The following is a 12972-nucleotide window of genomic DNA, read 5'->3' as shown; positions in this document are numbered from 1 at the left end:
TACCATATTTGATTTTTCTCATTCCTTTTTGGGTTGCATTTCCTCATTCTTCTCTGTAGGTTTATTCTCTACTACCAGGTCACTAAACATTAGACTTATTCAAGGCCTTCTTTGCATCTTACTTTATATTCTTGTATGAGCTATTTCATCTTCTCCTATGGCTTCAAATACCTATGACAGTGACTCTTAAATTTATCTCCCTACTCCAGATTTACTCTCTGAGCTCTAGACTCATATATCTTATTGTCACTTGGAAGGCACATTAAACTGAATGTCAGACCTGAACTTATATATCCACTATTTTTTTCCCACCTATACCATATTAATAGAGTAATGAGTTTTATAAGGTACCGTGTGGAATAATACTGCCTTTTATTTATCCTAAGTTACCTCAGTTAAATTTCAAAGGATGATCCTTCATACGGCTACTAATATCCTACTATTGATCGTCAAGTATATTTACTTTCCCTGGCCCCTAAGAGGTGTTCTTCTCTATACCAAATTTTCCATTGTTACATCTAGGCACTCCTACCACCATGACATTAAATTGTTTGTCTTAGAACCTCTAGTCTGTAAGAAAACATGACTATTTTTAGCTCTTCCTTACAGTTTAGCCTTTATTCTAGACCATATTAAAATGGCAGGTAATCCCAGAAAATACTGAACCAATTGTATCCTTTTCCCTCCTTCAATCCTTAAATTCATATTACTTCAGAAAGCAGAAAGGAGAATTAACTTTTTATGAATGAGTATATTTTACAAGAGTCACATACTTTATATGTAAATACTCCCAGCCCTACAAAGTTGGCATTGTTAGCCCCGTTTTCAAATGAAGAAACTGACACTCTCAGAAATAAGTTAATTTTTTGACATAAGTGGCAGAATCTATACTGAAACAGTTTATCTGACTCAAAAGTCCATATTCATTATACTAACCTAGTTAAATCACAGCCCATTCCAGGTTTTCAAACCGTTTTCTTCCCATTGCTATAAATAACCAAATATAATCTTCCCTATCCTTGGATAAATCCTTACTTTGTGATTTATACATCTCTTACTAAGAGAGCCTAGAGTATAAAGTTTGCCATTCATATTTCTTTTATTCATCCTACAAATAATTTATGATGTTCCAGGAACATAATAAATGCTAGGGATTCAAAGATACATAAAACATAAAATGTACCTTTTAAAGGATTCACAGTCTAATATGGCTTATTCTGTTTCTTGCTTTGTATAAGCACTTAGGTATACCCAGACTAAAAGGTCTTCTGACTGTTGCAAAGTAGAGGAATATTTTAATCACGGTAGCCCCTGACATAAACAACTTTTAATGTGCTTGAAGGATAAGAGAAGAGATTATTATATAGGGCAGTGATAGAGTTGGCTTGGCCTCTGAATTTTGTGCAGATAGAATAAGCTATTGTTACAAAGAGATCAGGAAATACCATGCTTAAATAAGGTAGAAGTTTATTTCTCTCTCATGTAACAGTCCAGAAGTGAGTAGCCAGGGCTAGTTAGGCAGCTCATTCACCCCTAAATTACAGTTTCCCTCTCTGGAGTCACAGTGGCTGCTCTACTTGTTATCATTTCCCTGCCAGTAAGAAGAGAGAGAAGTGGGGAAGAGCAAACAACTTCCTTTTAATGATGTAGTCCAGAATTTGGACAGGTCACTTCTGTTCATACCCTGTTAGCCAGAACTTAGTTACATGGTCACACCTAGTAGAGGGGAAGGCCAGTAAATATATTCTCTAGCTGGATGATCATGTGCCCACTTAAAGGTCTATATTACTGGGCTTCCCTGGTGGCACAGTGGTTGAGAGTCCGCCTGCCGATGCAGGGGACACAGGTTCGTGCCCCAGTCCGGGAAGATCCCATATACCGCAGAGCGGCTGGGCCCATGAGCCATGGCTGCTGAGCCTGTGCGTCTGTAGCCTGTGCTCTGCAACGGGAGAAGCCACACAAAAAAAGTCTATATTACTAAAAGAAAGAATGAGAATGCGTATGTGGTAATAATTAGCAGTCTTTGCCATATCTTGTGACTGACTAGTTAAGTTGCCTAGGGAGTTTCAAATATCACAAGATTCCACAGTGTGGAATTAAATATTAAATCAGTTTTATTATACCAAGTTGCTTATCACTCATTTCTGCCACTGTCCTGTGGGAGAAACCAAATATATTTTTAAAAGACTTAAGTACCCTCTATTGTTTCTTTGACCAAGAGAAGAATCTTAATAAAGTAATAAAAACATCTGAAAATTTAAAAACTGATTGCCAATTTAAAAGTCAGATTACCATATTCATAAATGATTAAGTTACAGAAAACTTCCTGCGTTTGATCTGCTTGTCCCCAGAGCCTTTGTATTATGTAATCAGAAAATATCTTCTTGTTGAGAAAAGAAGTATTTGTCTCTTCTTGCCCAGTTCTTGATTAAAAGAGAAATATCTACAATAACTTGTATATAAAGGATGAAATTTTCTTAATTCTAAAATAGTTCAGATGCTGTGCTATAAACTGCTTTTTCTTTGTACTGATAAGTAAGTTGAAGGATATAAAATATTTCAAATCATCCTGTGTGCTAAGCAAAGAGCCTTATTGACTAACCAGTGGGTATAAGGTGAAAACCTCAAATAAGACTAAATTTATGCTGTCTTTTTATCATAAATTACAGTTCTAAATGTTTTTCTGACAATAAATGTAAAGCCATAAGGATTGGGCTGTCAGATTGCTTTATCCTAGAGCTAGTCTTGACCCATGTGAAATGTAAACTCTCAAGGCTTATGTTACCCATAAAAGCTTGTAAAACATGTTTTAAAGGAATGCATAAAGGCGTAACATGCCTTTATTTTATGTACTACTTTATTTTAAAATGCCTTTACTTTCACTTAAGATGTGAATGGCCTCATTATTGTTTACTACTCTTCCTTTTTACCTTTCTTTGCTCCTCAAAACATTTATCTTGGTGTAAAGTGTCGGTAGGAATAAAGTAGTTCACTCTTTTTTTTTTTCTACTGAAGCTACTGGTATTAGAATAAAGGTGCTTCTGGCTCTTTCTGATCGAAGCCTTATTTCTTCTATTGTACATTGTGAGTACTTTGCCATAAACTTGTTTTCCACCTATTAGAATTTAAAATGTTTGTATCCTTTGTTCCAGGCCTTAATTTTCAGAAATATGTCCTGTTAAAACTTTTAGGCAGGTATGCTAGGATATATATTCAAGAAGATTCATTAATAATTAGGAATATTTAAATTATGATACCCATTCAAAGATTATTTTGAGCACCTACTCAATGTATTGTATCAAGAACTGCTCTAAGTTACTGGGTCTACAATGAACAGCAGAAATGCTCCCTGCTTCATGAAATGGTGGCACAGACTAGTTAAGCAGAGACTAGTCAAACAATCCTGTGAATGTAAAGTTTCAAACTCTGATAAGTATTAGGAAGAAAAATAAACTGCTTTTAAAATGTCTGTTAGGGATTTGACCTAATTTAGAGAAGACAATTTTTATGAAGTGATTGTGGAAGGACAAGGTTGGGGGGCTTTCCAGGTACAAGCCCCATTGGCCTAAAGAACTGAAAGTATAAGGGAAATAATGCAATGAGAAGAGTCAAGGGCAAGACTTTGTAGAGTTTTAGAGGCCATATTGAAGATTTTTGGGTTTTTATTCTATAATCAGTAGGGAGCCATTTAAGGTTTTTTGGGGGGAGGGGTGGGAGGAGGAAAGAGTGGGTCTTATGATTAGATTTACATTTTGCAAAGAACACTATGGCTACAGTGTAGAGAGTGGATTGGCTGATAGATTTAAGAAGAGCAGTTAGGCTGTTGCAGTAGTTCATTAATGTTGGATGCTTGAACTGTTATGTCTACATTGGAAATGAACAAGTGGATAGATTTGAGAGTATTTAAGATTAAAATTGACACTTGGTGGTGGATTGGCAATAGAACGAGGAAAGGTCAAGGATGGTTGTAGCTTTCTGGATAAATAGCGGTGCCATGTATTGAGAGAAGGAATGCTAGAAAAGGACCGATTTGGTGGGGTTGCGGGGGGTTTGAGGGGTTTGTTAGTTGGAGGGAGGAGATCATCGGATTTGAGTAAGTAAAATTTGAATGCTTTTTCAGGAGCACTTGACCACATAGATATAGAGTTCAAAGGAGGGTTCTGCTAGAAGGAGAATTTGAAAGTCTGGGAAATAACCAACCACTGGGAATGAGATTGCCCGAAGGGAGAATATATAGCAAAAAGAGGACCTTGGTAGAGCTAGATAGACTCACATGAGTCTAGCCATGGTGCTTATTTAGGGTCTTGGGCATTGTGGTCAGGCAAACCTGTATTCAAATCCCAGCTCTACTACCTACTGAGAAACCTTGAGCAGGTTATTTTGTAACTCTTTGTGCCTCAGTTTTCTCATCTATAACATGTGGGAAATAATCTCAGAAGGTTAGTTTAAGGATTAAGTGAGATAGAGAAAATAAAGCTCTCTAATTTCTGGAGCATAGTAGTCAGTGAAATGATCATATGATGATGATGTGTTGATGAAAAATTTGGTTGCAAAACAGTTCACATTTTTAAAAAAAGATACATACACATGTACACGGAAGTTTTGAAGGGGCAAATGCCCAAGTGTCAGTAGTAATTACCTCTGAGGAGGAAAGGAGAGCAAAGTAAAGGAAGAGACTGTCACTTTTACTTTGTACGTATCTGGGGTTTTGTTATGGTGGTAATGGTGGACATTTTGTTGTTTTTTGCATTGTTTTCAACAAACGTGCTACTTTTGTAGTTTTTAACGACAATTTTGTTTCTTAATCATTTCTGAGCCTATTTTGTCTCTTTGTAAACTTTGAACAACCAGAGTTTGTTTTTTTGCTTGACAGAATGTTTTTGATTCAATGGAGATACCACACTGATTTCTTGAAGAGAAGCTTCTGAGTCCTAGATTACAGTGAACTAGAAGGACTGAGAAACTGGCTTAGAGCATGGGGTGGTTGTGTGGTAAGTCTGGTGACAAATTGCCTATGTACGGTGATAATTAGAGCTTTAGTTAATGGACGTATGCACTACATGCTATAGTAATAGATATTATGTGGAAACGTTGTTCATTATTACAGGAAAGTAACTAATGTTTGCAAAGAGCTTATTATGTACCATAATAAGCAATCTCCTTCAATCCTGTAAGTAAATATTATTTTCATTTCAAAGTGAAAGAAAGGCTCAAAGAAGGCTGAATTTATTCAGCTGAATTTATTCAGCTCAAAGAAGCTGAATAAATTAATCAGGACCAAAATGCAATATTGTAAAATAAAAATAGTTTACCATTTGGCATGCAGAGAAATTGGTGACAGCACTGTCACTTAATAGTAGATAATCAGATTGATAATCTGATCTGTCAAATTGCAGATCTCCCAGGTGAGTCTTGGTATCAGGAAGGTGGGAGAGGGCAGGGTTTATAACTTCTTAGTTATAGGAGAATACAGCAGAGAATGGTTTAGCAATGAGCCGTGTAAACCATATCTCCGAGTTTTTAATCCTATACCGTCTCTTTTTTTTTTAACCTAAAATTGAAGTTGGTTTTTAGTTTACCAAAGTTTCAAGATAAGACAATTAGTTTGTGTCTGAAGTGTTATGTATTGGAATAATTAATATTTAATTATCTTCCTTCATGAACTGTGGAGCTCCCTATTGAGAGCTTTTGTGGTAGCCAAGCAAATCCTTCAATAAAGCTTTTGTCCTCTTTGTTAATCTTGGAACAGTTTGAAAGGTTTTTAAACCAAGGCTTTTTCTTTTAATCCATTCAATATTTACTAAAATTTTTATTCTTTCTATACTTAGAGGAAAAGAATGGTATGTCTCAGAATATTGGGATTAGTTCTTGAGGATGAGAAGAGATAATGTTTGACCTATTTAGAGAATTATGGATGACTTAAGGACACTTGAACTTTTTTTCCCATTTAGGAAATACGTGCTTTGGAAACTATGAAAAATGAGAATTTTCAGTATCAGCAGTAGGAAAAAATTCAATTTATAGAACTCTATATTAATATTTATGAAACCCATGAAAACTTGAGCAGCTGTATGTCCAAAATTATAGAGAATATGCTGCCTTAGTTTTGAAGATGGATTGAAATTTTGCCTGGATAAAGGGACATTTCTTAAGATAAGCTTTTTGCTTTATTTATGATAGTCGAGAGTATGTATGGACAACCATTTTTAGTAAATTCAAGATGTGTACTGTATTTAATCACCATTGTTCTAAGTTTTGCTTTTGAACACTGAGAAAGAATACAAAGTACATTCTGGCACCAAGTACCTAAGTACCTGTTTACCTCTTTAGATGCTGATAGACCACTTGTTTTGCTAGTCTTTGGAACTGGAAGGAGTGTCAAATACACAGAAGCCAGAGTCATCTCGGCCAGATGGTGTTTGATACAGATGGATGGTTAGTTGTCATGCAGATCTCCTAGTTGGTAACTTGTTGCTGCCATCTGACTCAAAGAATCATTCACACACACTGGCTGTCAAAAGCATCTTCTCTTCTGTCTGTTTTAGCTGTCATGTCTGTGCTCTGTACAGAAGTGTTGACAAGACATTGCTGTTGTACGTTTTCAATGTGGTTGTTAGTGATTTTTCTGTTTTGTTGGGTCTTTGGTAGTGCTGGAATGTACTTGCTTTTTAATTGTACTGTTTTTTTAAAAAAAATACTGTGACAGTGCAACAATTATCTGACCTTTTAAAAAGACTTTTCAGATAGTAAGTTTGTTAACATCTGTTCAGTGAACAAAAGCATTTACTAAAAAGAAAAAAAAACCAAACTTCTTGTTCCTGTTAGTTTCCAAACATAGCAAGTAAACTGAATTCTGCTGGTTATTTCCCAGTTTGATACAGTATCCTCTTCTGGACTTCCCCTCTCATAGCCTTGTGGTCAGAAGCTTTATACTATTTTCTAAATAAGTATTTTCTCTTCTCAAATTAGTACGTTTTTTTCTGATAGTATAAGCTTCCCTTTTTTCCCAGAAAAAGAAAATCTTCAGACATGGCCTATTTTTTTTGCATCCATCTTCTGAAACTTAATTTCCTTTTGTCTTATTTACCTACTGACCTACTGTCTCTATTTTTCCTATTTTCCTTATAGAAATGTAAGCAAAACCTTATCTCCATTCCTTCAGGTTACTTCTGAAGGCATATCTATTTCTCTTATATTTCCTTATAAAACTCAGTTTATTTATTCGACTAATATTTATTGAGCATCTCAGTGTGTGCTAGGTACTCTGCTGTACTCTGGAGATGGGGTACTCAGGAGAAAATAGTCTCTGCCCTTGAGGAGGTCATAGTCTAAAGGGAAATCATACATATAAACATTTAGGCTAGACTACTGTAATTGATATAATGTAAGTATGTGGAAAGAACAGTAAAAGAACATGGGTCATTGCTGTTCTATTTCCCCTGCTATACTTCCAGAGTATTGGTTTTTAAATTATTACAGAATTTGCTTAAGTTTATAAAGTACTTTGTTAAGTTGTTTAAGAAATAGTTCGAAACTTCAACTTGAAATTATTGTTGATCTATAGATTTTTTTTCCAGCTAATGAAAACATTTTCAGCATTATTCATTTATTGTAATATGTTATATGCAGGTGTGCTAAAGTATATTTTTAAGCCAGAAACTAGAAGATGAAAATTACCTGGCAGAGGCTTTCTGAGTTGGTTCCAAAAGAAAATACAAGTCATTTGTTTTTTCATTAAGGTTGGGGGAAAATATATAGTACATGGAGAATGGACTGAGGCTTGAATAACTTATACATTTATTCTGGGCCCGTCTCTAACTTACTAAGTTTTTTGTACTGGTTACTTAATGCTGGATAGTAGAATATATATAGCTCTCAAAGAATAGTGAAAGAATGGGTAATTTTTCGTTGATATTTATGAAAAGCTTTGAGTTCTTTAGAGAAAGTTCTAAATACACAGAAGTAGGTAGTACAGACTGTAATATCAGCGTGTTTGCTGATTCCTCAGCCCTGGTGGCTCTGTGTAGCCAGGTAAATTTAAAGTATTACAGAATTTGCATTAGAGGTTTAAACCCTTCTTACAGTCAACCTACCCACTCTTCCTAGGGGCTTGGATGTAAGTTTATGTAGGAATAAGAAGTCTTATTTGGGGAAGCCTGGCCCTCGACTGGAATTTGGTATCCAAGGTTCTGTTCTCAGACTCCTAGTCATAGGACATATGGTTCAGACAGATTCAAAAGACTCATTCTTTTATTCATTATAATAAAATTTACTTGGATTTTCTTTTAATTGGATTCTTTATTTCTTTTATTTTATTTTTTCAATAAGCATGTACTGAATTCCTCCTATGTGTAAGTTACTTTGCAGAGTTCTATGGGAGTATCAAGTTATATGATACCACCCTCAGGCAACATGCAAAGACAACACACCAGTTGGGTTATTTACCAGCTTTGTCAGTTACTCATGTGTGAAGTGTAATACTTATAAAATTTCACCTTTTATTTGGGAAAATGTGGTATTTTGCTTTCATTTCTTAAGCTAATTTACTTTGGGAATCTAGGAACAGCTGTGTATATAAAGAACTTTAGGTTTATAGATCTCTGAAAATAATAGAGCTTCATTAATTTTGAACTTTGATTAAGTATCAATTCAAAATAGTATATTTAGTATCTATTGAAGGACAGTCCAAGATTATTAGAACCCCATTTCATATTTCAAGGAATTTACAATTTAGTCATTTATATGTTCTTTTAGTGATAGAAATTGTTAAAGAATTCTCTATTATTCTTTGGTCATATATTTTTCAGACTTCGTGTTAATTTGATAATTGTAATGGAACGTTTTCAAATTTCGGGTTTGCAACATTTGTATTCTCTAATGCAAACTCGTGTTCTTCTTTCATTGCTGAATTCTCACAGCCACTGCAATGAAATAGTAAGGTGAATGGATTAAAAATATAAGGGAAATTGTGGTATTTAAGATATCCACTAGAGATTAACCATGTGTTCTCTTGACTTCTTAAAACTTAATCTTAGAAGTTTCTGATCAATATATTTTATAATTTGTACATGTCCCTTTGATTTTCATAGTGTTTTAGCTATAGCTACTTCGTTTGTGTTTTTGTACTCTAAAAGTAAATTCAAAAGTGTGTTTATTTAAAAGACATGAAATCTTCACTTTTTAAAGTTAGTGGGTATTTTTATAGAATAACTTTAATATCCATTTTGTCATTCATGCTTTTTTTGTTATTATTAAGGATTAAATTCTAAATTATAATTTTTATCCAAGAAACTATACGTTGAACTCCTAACTGAAATTTCTTTAAGAAGATTTTTAAAATTTTACAGTGTTTAAAGCGTTTTAAATCACTTATGTGTAATGATTATAAATGCATTATTGGATCCTATTTTTAGCTCATAAATAAATGCTCCAGTACCTGGGAAATGGCAATATGGGTAACTCATATCTATATGTAATTATTAAGGGGCAGTAAATGTATGTACATGTCTGTCAGTAAATATCAGGCTAACTGGTTTTCATGTCAGCAGACTGAGAACTATGAGCAGAGAATACGTGAGCAACAGGAACAGCTGTCACTTCAACAAACTATTATTGACAAGCTAAAATCACAGTTACTTCTTGTGAATTCCAGTCGAGGTATGTTCATGTTAAATTTTTATTTATTTCTTAAACCTCTGGGAGAAAAGAAAGATGGAAGTTAAGTTTTTCTATTTTATTTCTCCATTGTTTTACAGTAGTTCTGATATTTTAATAACTGTGGTACAGTTACATTTATTTAAGAAATGAACAGTTGCAGGAAATGGGAAAATGGACATTCACATATATTATCTGGTGGAACTCTTAAGTTGATAAAACTTCCTAGAAGACAATTTGTCAATAAATAGCAAAAGCTTTTAAAATGTCTGTGCCTTTTAAACCAAAAATTCAAGTCCTAAGAATATATCATAAGAAGATATTTCTTTAAGTACTCAAGGTATATATGCAAGGATGCTCATCACAGTATAATTTCTAATAATGGAAAACTAGAAATAAATGTTCAACAGTTAAATTACAGTCATTTGTGTAGTGAACAGCTATGTAGCCAAGAAAAGTGATAATAGGTGTTCAGTTACAAACATGAGACATATTCATGACATATGGCAAACTGAGCAAAGCAAGATAAAAAATAAATGTAATTTTATCTATGCAAAAAAAAAGATTCTTTTGTGAATTTATATGTATTGGAAAAGAAAAATTCTGATAAAATATAAACCAAAATGTTAATAGGAATAATTCACAGATAATAAAAACTGTGGGTAGCTTTTATTTTTTTTATTCTTTTCAGCATGTCTGCATTTTCTCATTTTTTAATAATAAGCATAGAGTATTATGCAAATAGTTATCATAAACAAGAAATGCATACCTGAAAATATGACTTAAATAAAAGTTTAATTACATTGCTGATGATAAGATACAAAGAACATACTTCTAGTTTTCTAAATTCTACATATTTTATATACTACTGATATTGGAAGAGTAGGGGTTTTGTGCGTTTAGTGGGAATGAAAGTAAAAAAATATGAATCAAATATGCCAAAATCTAAATGGGCAAATTGTCAAAGTAGCTATTATCTAAAGAATTTTTTAAATTCATAGTTTAAAATCTCTACTCTTTAAAATTAGGGATTTGGGTTTGTATTCTTTTTACTTTTCCAGGTGGTACCAAAAACAAGGATTTCCCACTTATGTCTAAGAGGTTTTTGTCTTACAGATAACAGTTATGGCTGTGTTCCCCTGCTTGAAGACAGTGAAGCAAGGAGGAATAATTTCACTCTGGATCAGCCACATGATAACGTAAAATCACGAATACCAAAAGAAAAAGAATCAAAGGTAGACTGCGCTGCCAGTTTATTCCCTAAAGGAAATAAATGAGAAATCGGGCTTCTTGAATTATTTAGTCAGTATTCTGTCACATTTGGGATGGGCAGGAACGGTGGAGAATCATTCAGCTCTCTTCACCCCCACTCCAATTTCCGTTTATCTAAAACTGCTAGTAAACACAAGAAACTGTGCCACTGGAACATGTTCAGGTTTATTTTGCAAAAGACAAAATTCAGAAACAGTGATTCTGAGTTTTAGAATACAATTTTGTGATAGAGCCTGTTATAGTACATTTTAAAATCATTGAACTACTATAAAATGCTGACATAAATTTAGTGCTTAAGTAAATAATATTTGCAGACCATTTTCCTGTTTCAGAGACTTCTAAATGTCATGATTTATCATCAATTTTTAGTCAAAATTCTTATATTTATTCCAATTATAACATTTCTCTGAAAATAATAAAATATCTGCAGTTCAAGTACATAGAAAGTATTTTTGAAAGTAGCAGTCTTGATTAGAACAAAGGGGATAATGTGAAAGGCTCTAAGATATATTAATAATTTAGTTTATTTTGAATTTGGATAATTTGTCATTATGAAAGTTTTAGAGTTTGTCAATTAGTGTTCAAAGAGAACCTTCAAACAGATTTCTTTTTTAAATTATGTTTGTTTTAATTTTGTAAGATGTCTTTATGTCTCAAATATATATATATCTGAACAGCTGGGCTGAAATTAAGTGTAAGTAACAGAAATGATGTCAAAGGTAGCTTATTTCCAAAAAATTAATAATGTTGCATCAATTATAACCTTATTTGTTGACAGACCACAAGAGGGAAAAATATAAAGCTCCAAGTAGGAAATAAATCTAAATTCAGTGAGTTCTCTTAATTATCTTTACTAACAGGGGAAAGATTTATTTGACAGCTACGTATTTAACTCTTTGAATAGCTCATCAACTCAATCTTTTTGTATTATAATAAAAATTAGCAGTTTTATATTTCAGTTTTCTAATCTTCCTTTATGTATCTAGAGCCAAAGTGCTAATGAGCACTAAACATATAAAGGATTAAAGGGAAGAAATATATTCTAAAAGAATGGATAAATTGGATTTATTGAGTATTTAAGAGCTGGCTATATATGCGTTACAAAAATTAGTCCTAATTTAGAAAAATACTGGCCAATTGAAATTAAAATCTTTTCCATTGGCATATATGTTGATCTGAGCTAATTAAGTTATAATTAAATACACTTTTAGGTAATACAATTGAAATCCTTTCCTGAAGGAGTTTGATTGGCATGGATATCATTAAGGTTTTTCCAAAATGAAAAAATTCCATATTGGTTGCTTGCAATTTTGTCAAAGTATGCATGTATACACAAGACAAAACCTAGAAGGTAGTATGCAGAAATGGCTAAGATAATGGCACAATTTTCTGTTTTCAATATGCTTTTATTAGCCTTCTCAAAAACGAATTGATTTTATTTTTTTTACTGAAGTATAGTTAATTTACAACATTATGTTAATTTCTGCTGTACAGCAAAGTGACTCAGTTATACATATATATATATTCTTTTCCATTATGGTTTATCATACTGAATATAGTTCTCTGTGTCATGAAAAACTTAACTGATTTTAGAAATTACATTCCCAATCAGTTGGCCTAGCCTCTGTAATGAATTAGTGAGTTAATAGAAACGTTTTGAACCAACAACAGAAGGAGGCTACTGCTAACCACTCACAGTCCTTTCCTCCTCCTATTTGGTGGGTAGTTTGAGGACTGTTTACCTTGTTTGGGACTTGGATAGGTTATTTGAAAAGGGAAAGACCCCCAGACATTATGGCAAATGGCAACTATGGCTGCCTTGGAAAATGAGACACATAGAGTGGAGGAGAAAGGAATATGTTGAGGGAAAAGAGGACCTTTTAGAAAACTGTATTTGAGAAACATGAAACGTATAGTTTAGTCTGTTCATAGAAATCCTACACAAAGAGCATGCAAGAGTCCTTTGATTTCTAAAAGGACATAAAAAAGTCAAGGTCGCAGAACCTGTGTCATTGGATGACCCTTAGTATTCTGCTTGTAGTTTAG

General features: G+C 33.4%; 1 protein-coding gene across 10 annotated transcripts in view; it reads left to right on the top strand.

The window, feature by feature from the left end:
* The window catches only part of TANK (TRAF family member associated NFKB activator), an 87545-nt gene that overhangs the window by 45132 nt on the left and 29441 nt on the right, over window positions 1-12972 (top strand). For 7 of the 10 annotated variants that reach the window (XR_003437906.1, XM_027130082.1, XM_027130067.1 and 4 more), the window contains exons 3-4: window positions 9546-9657; window positions 10771-10889. Coding sequence is in view for 9 of the 10 variants with exons in the window: in XM_027130082.1 (XP_026985883.1) it covers window positions 9546-9657; window positions 10771-10889 (231 nt within the window). In the remaining variant the exon portion in view is untranslated. The remainder of the gene's footprint in view (window positions 1-9545; window positions 9658-10770; window positions 10890-12972) is intronic. The other 3 variants (XM_027130098.1, XM_027130108.1, XM_027130057.1) reach the window with 1 other exon arrangement.

This window comes from Aethalodelphis obliquidens, unplaced genomic scaffold, assembly GCF_003676395.1.
Source record: "Aethalodelphis obliquidens isolate GAN/ISIS:26980383/991018 unplaced genomic scaffold, ASM367639v1 scaffold2, whole genome shotgun sequence".
NCBI lineage: Eukaryota > Metazoa > Chordata > Mammalia > Artiodactyla > Delphinidae > Aethalodelphis > Aethalodelphis obliquidens.
This window is presented reverse-complemented; position numbering and strand designations above follow the sequence as displayed.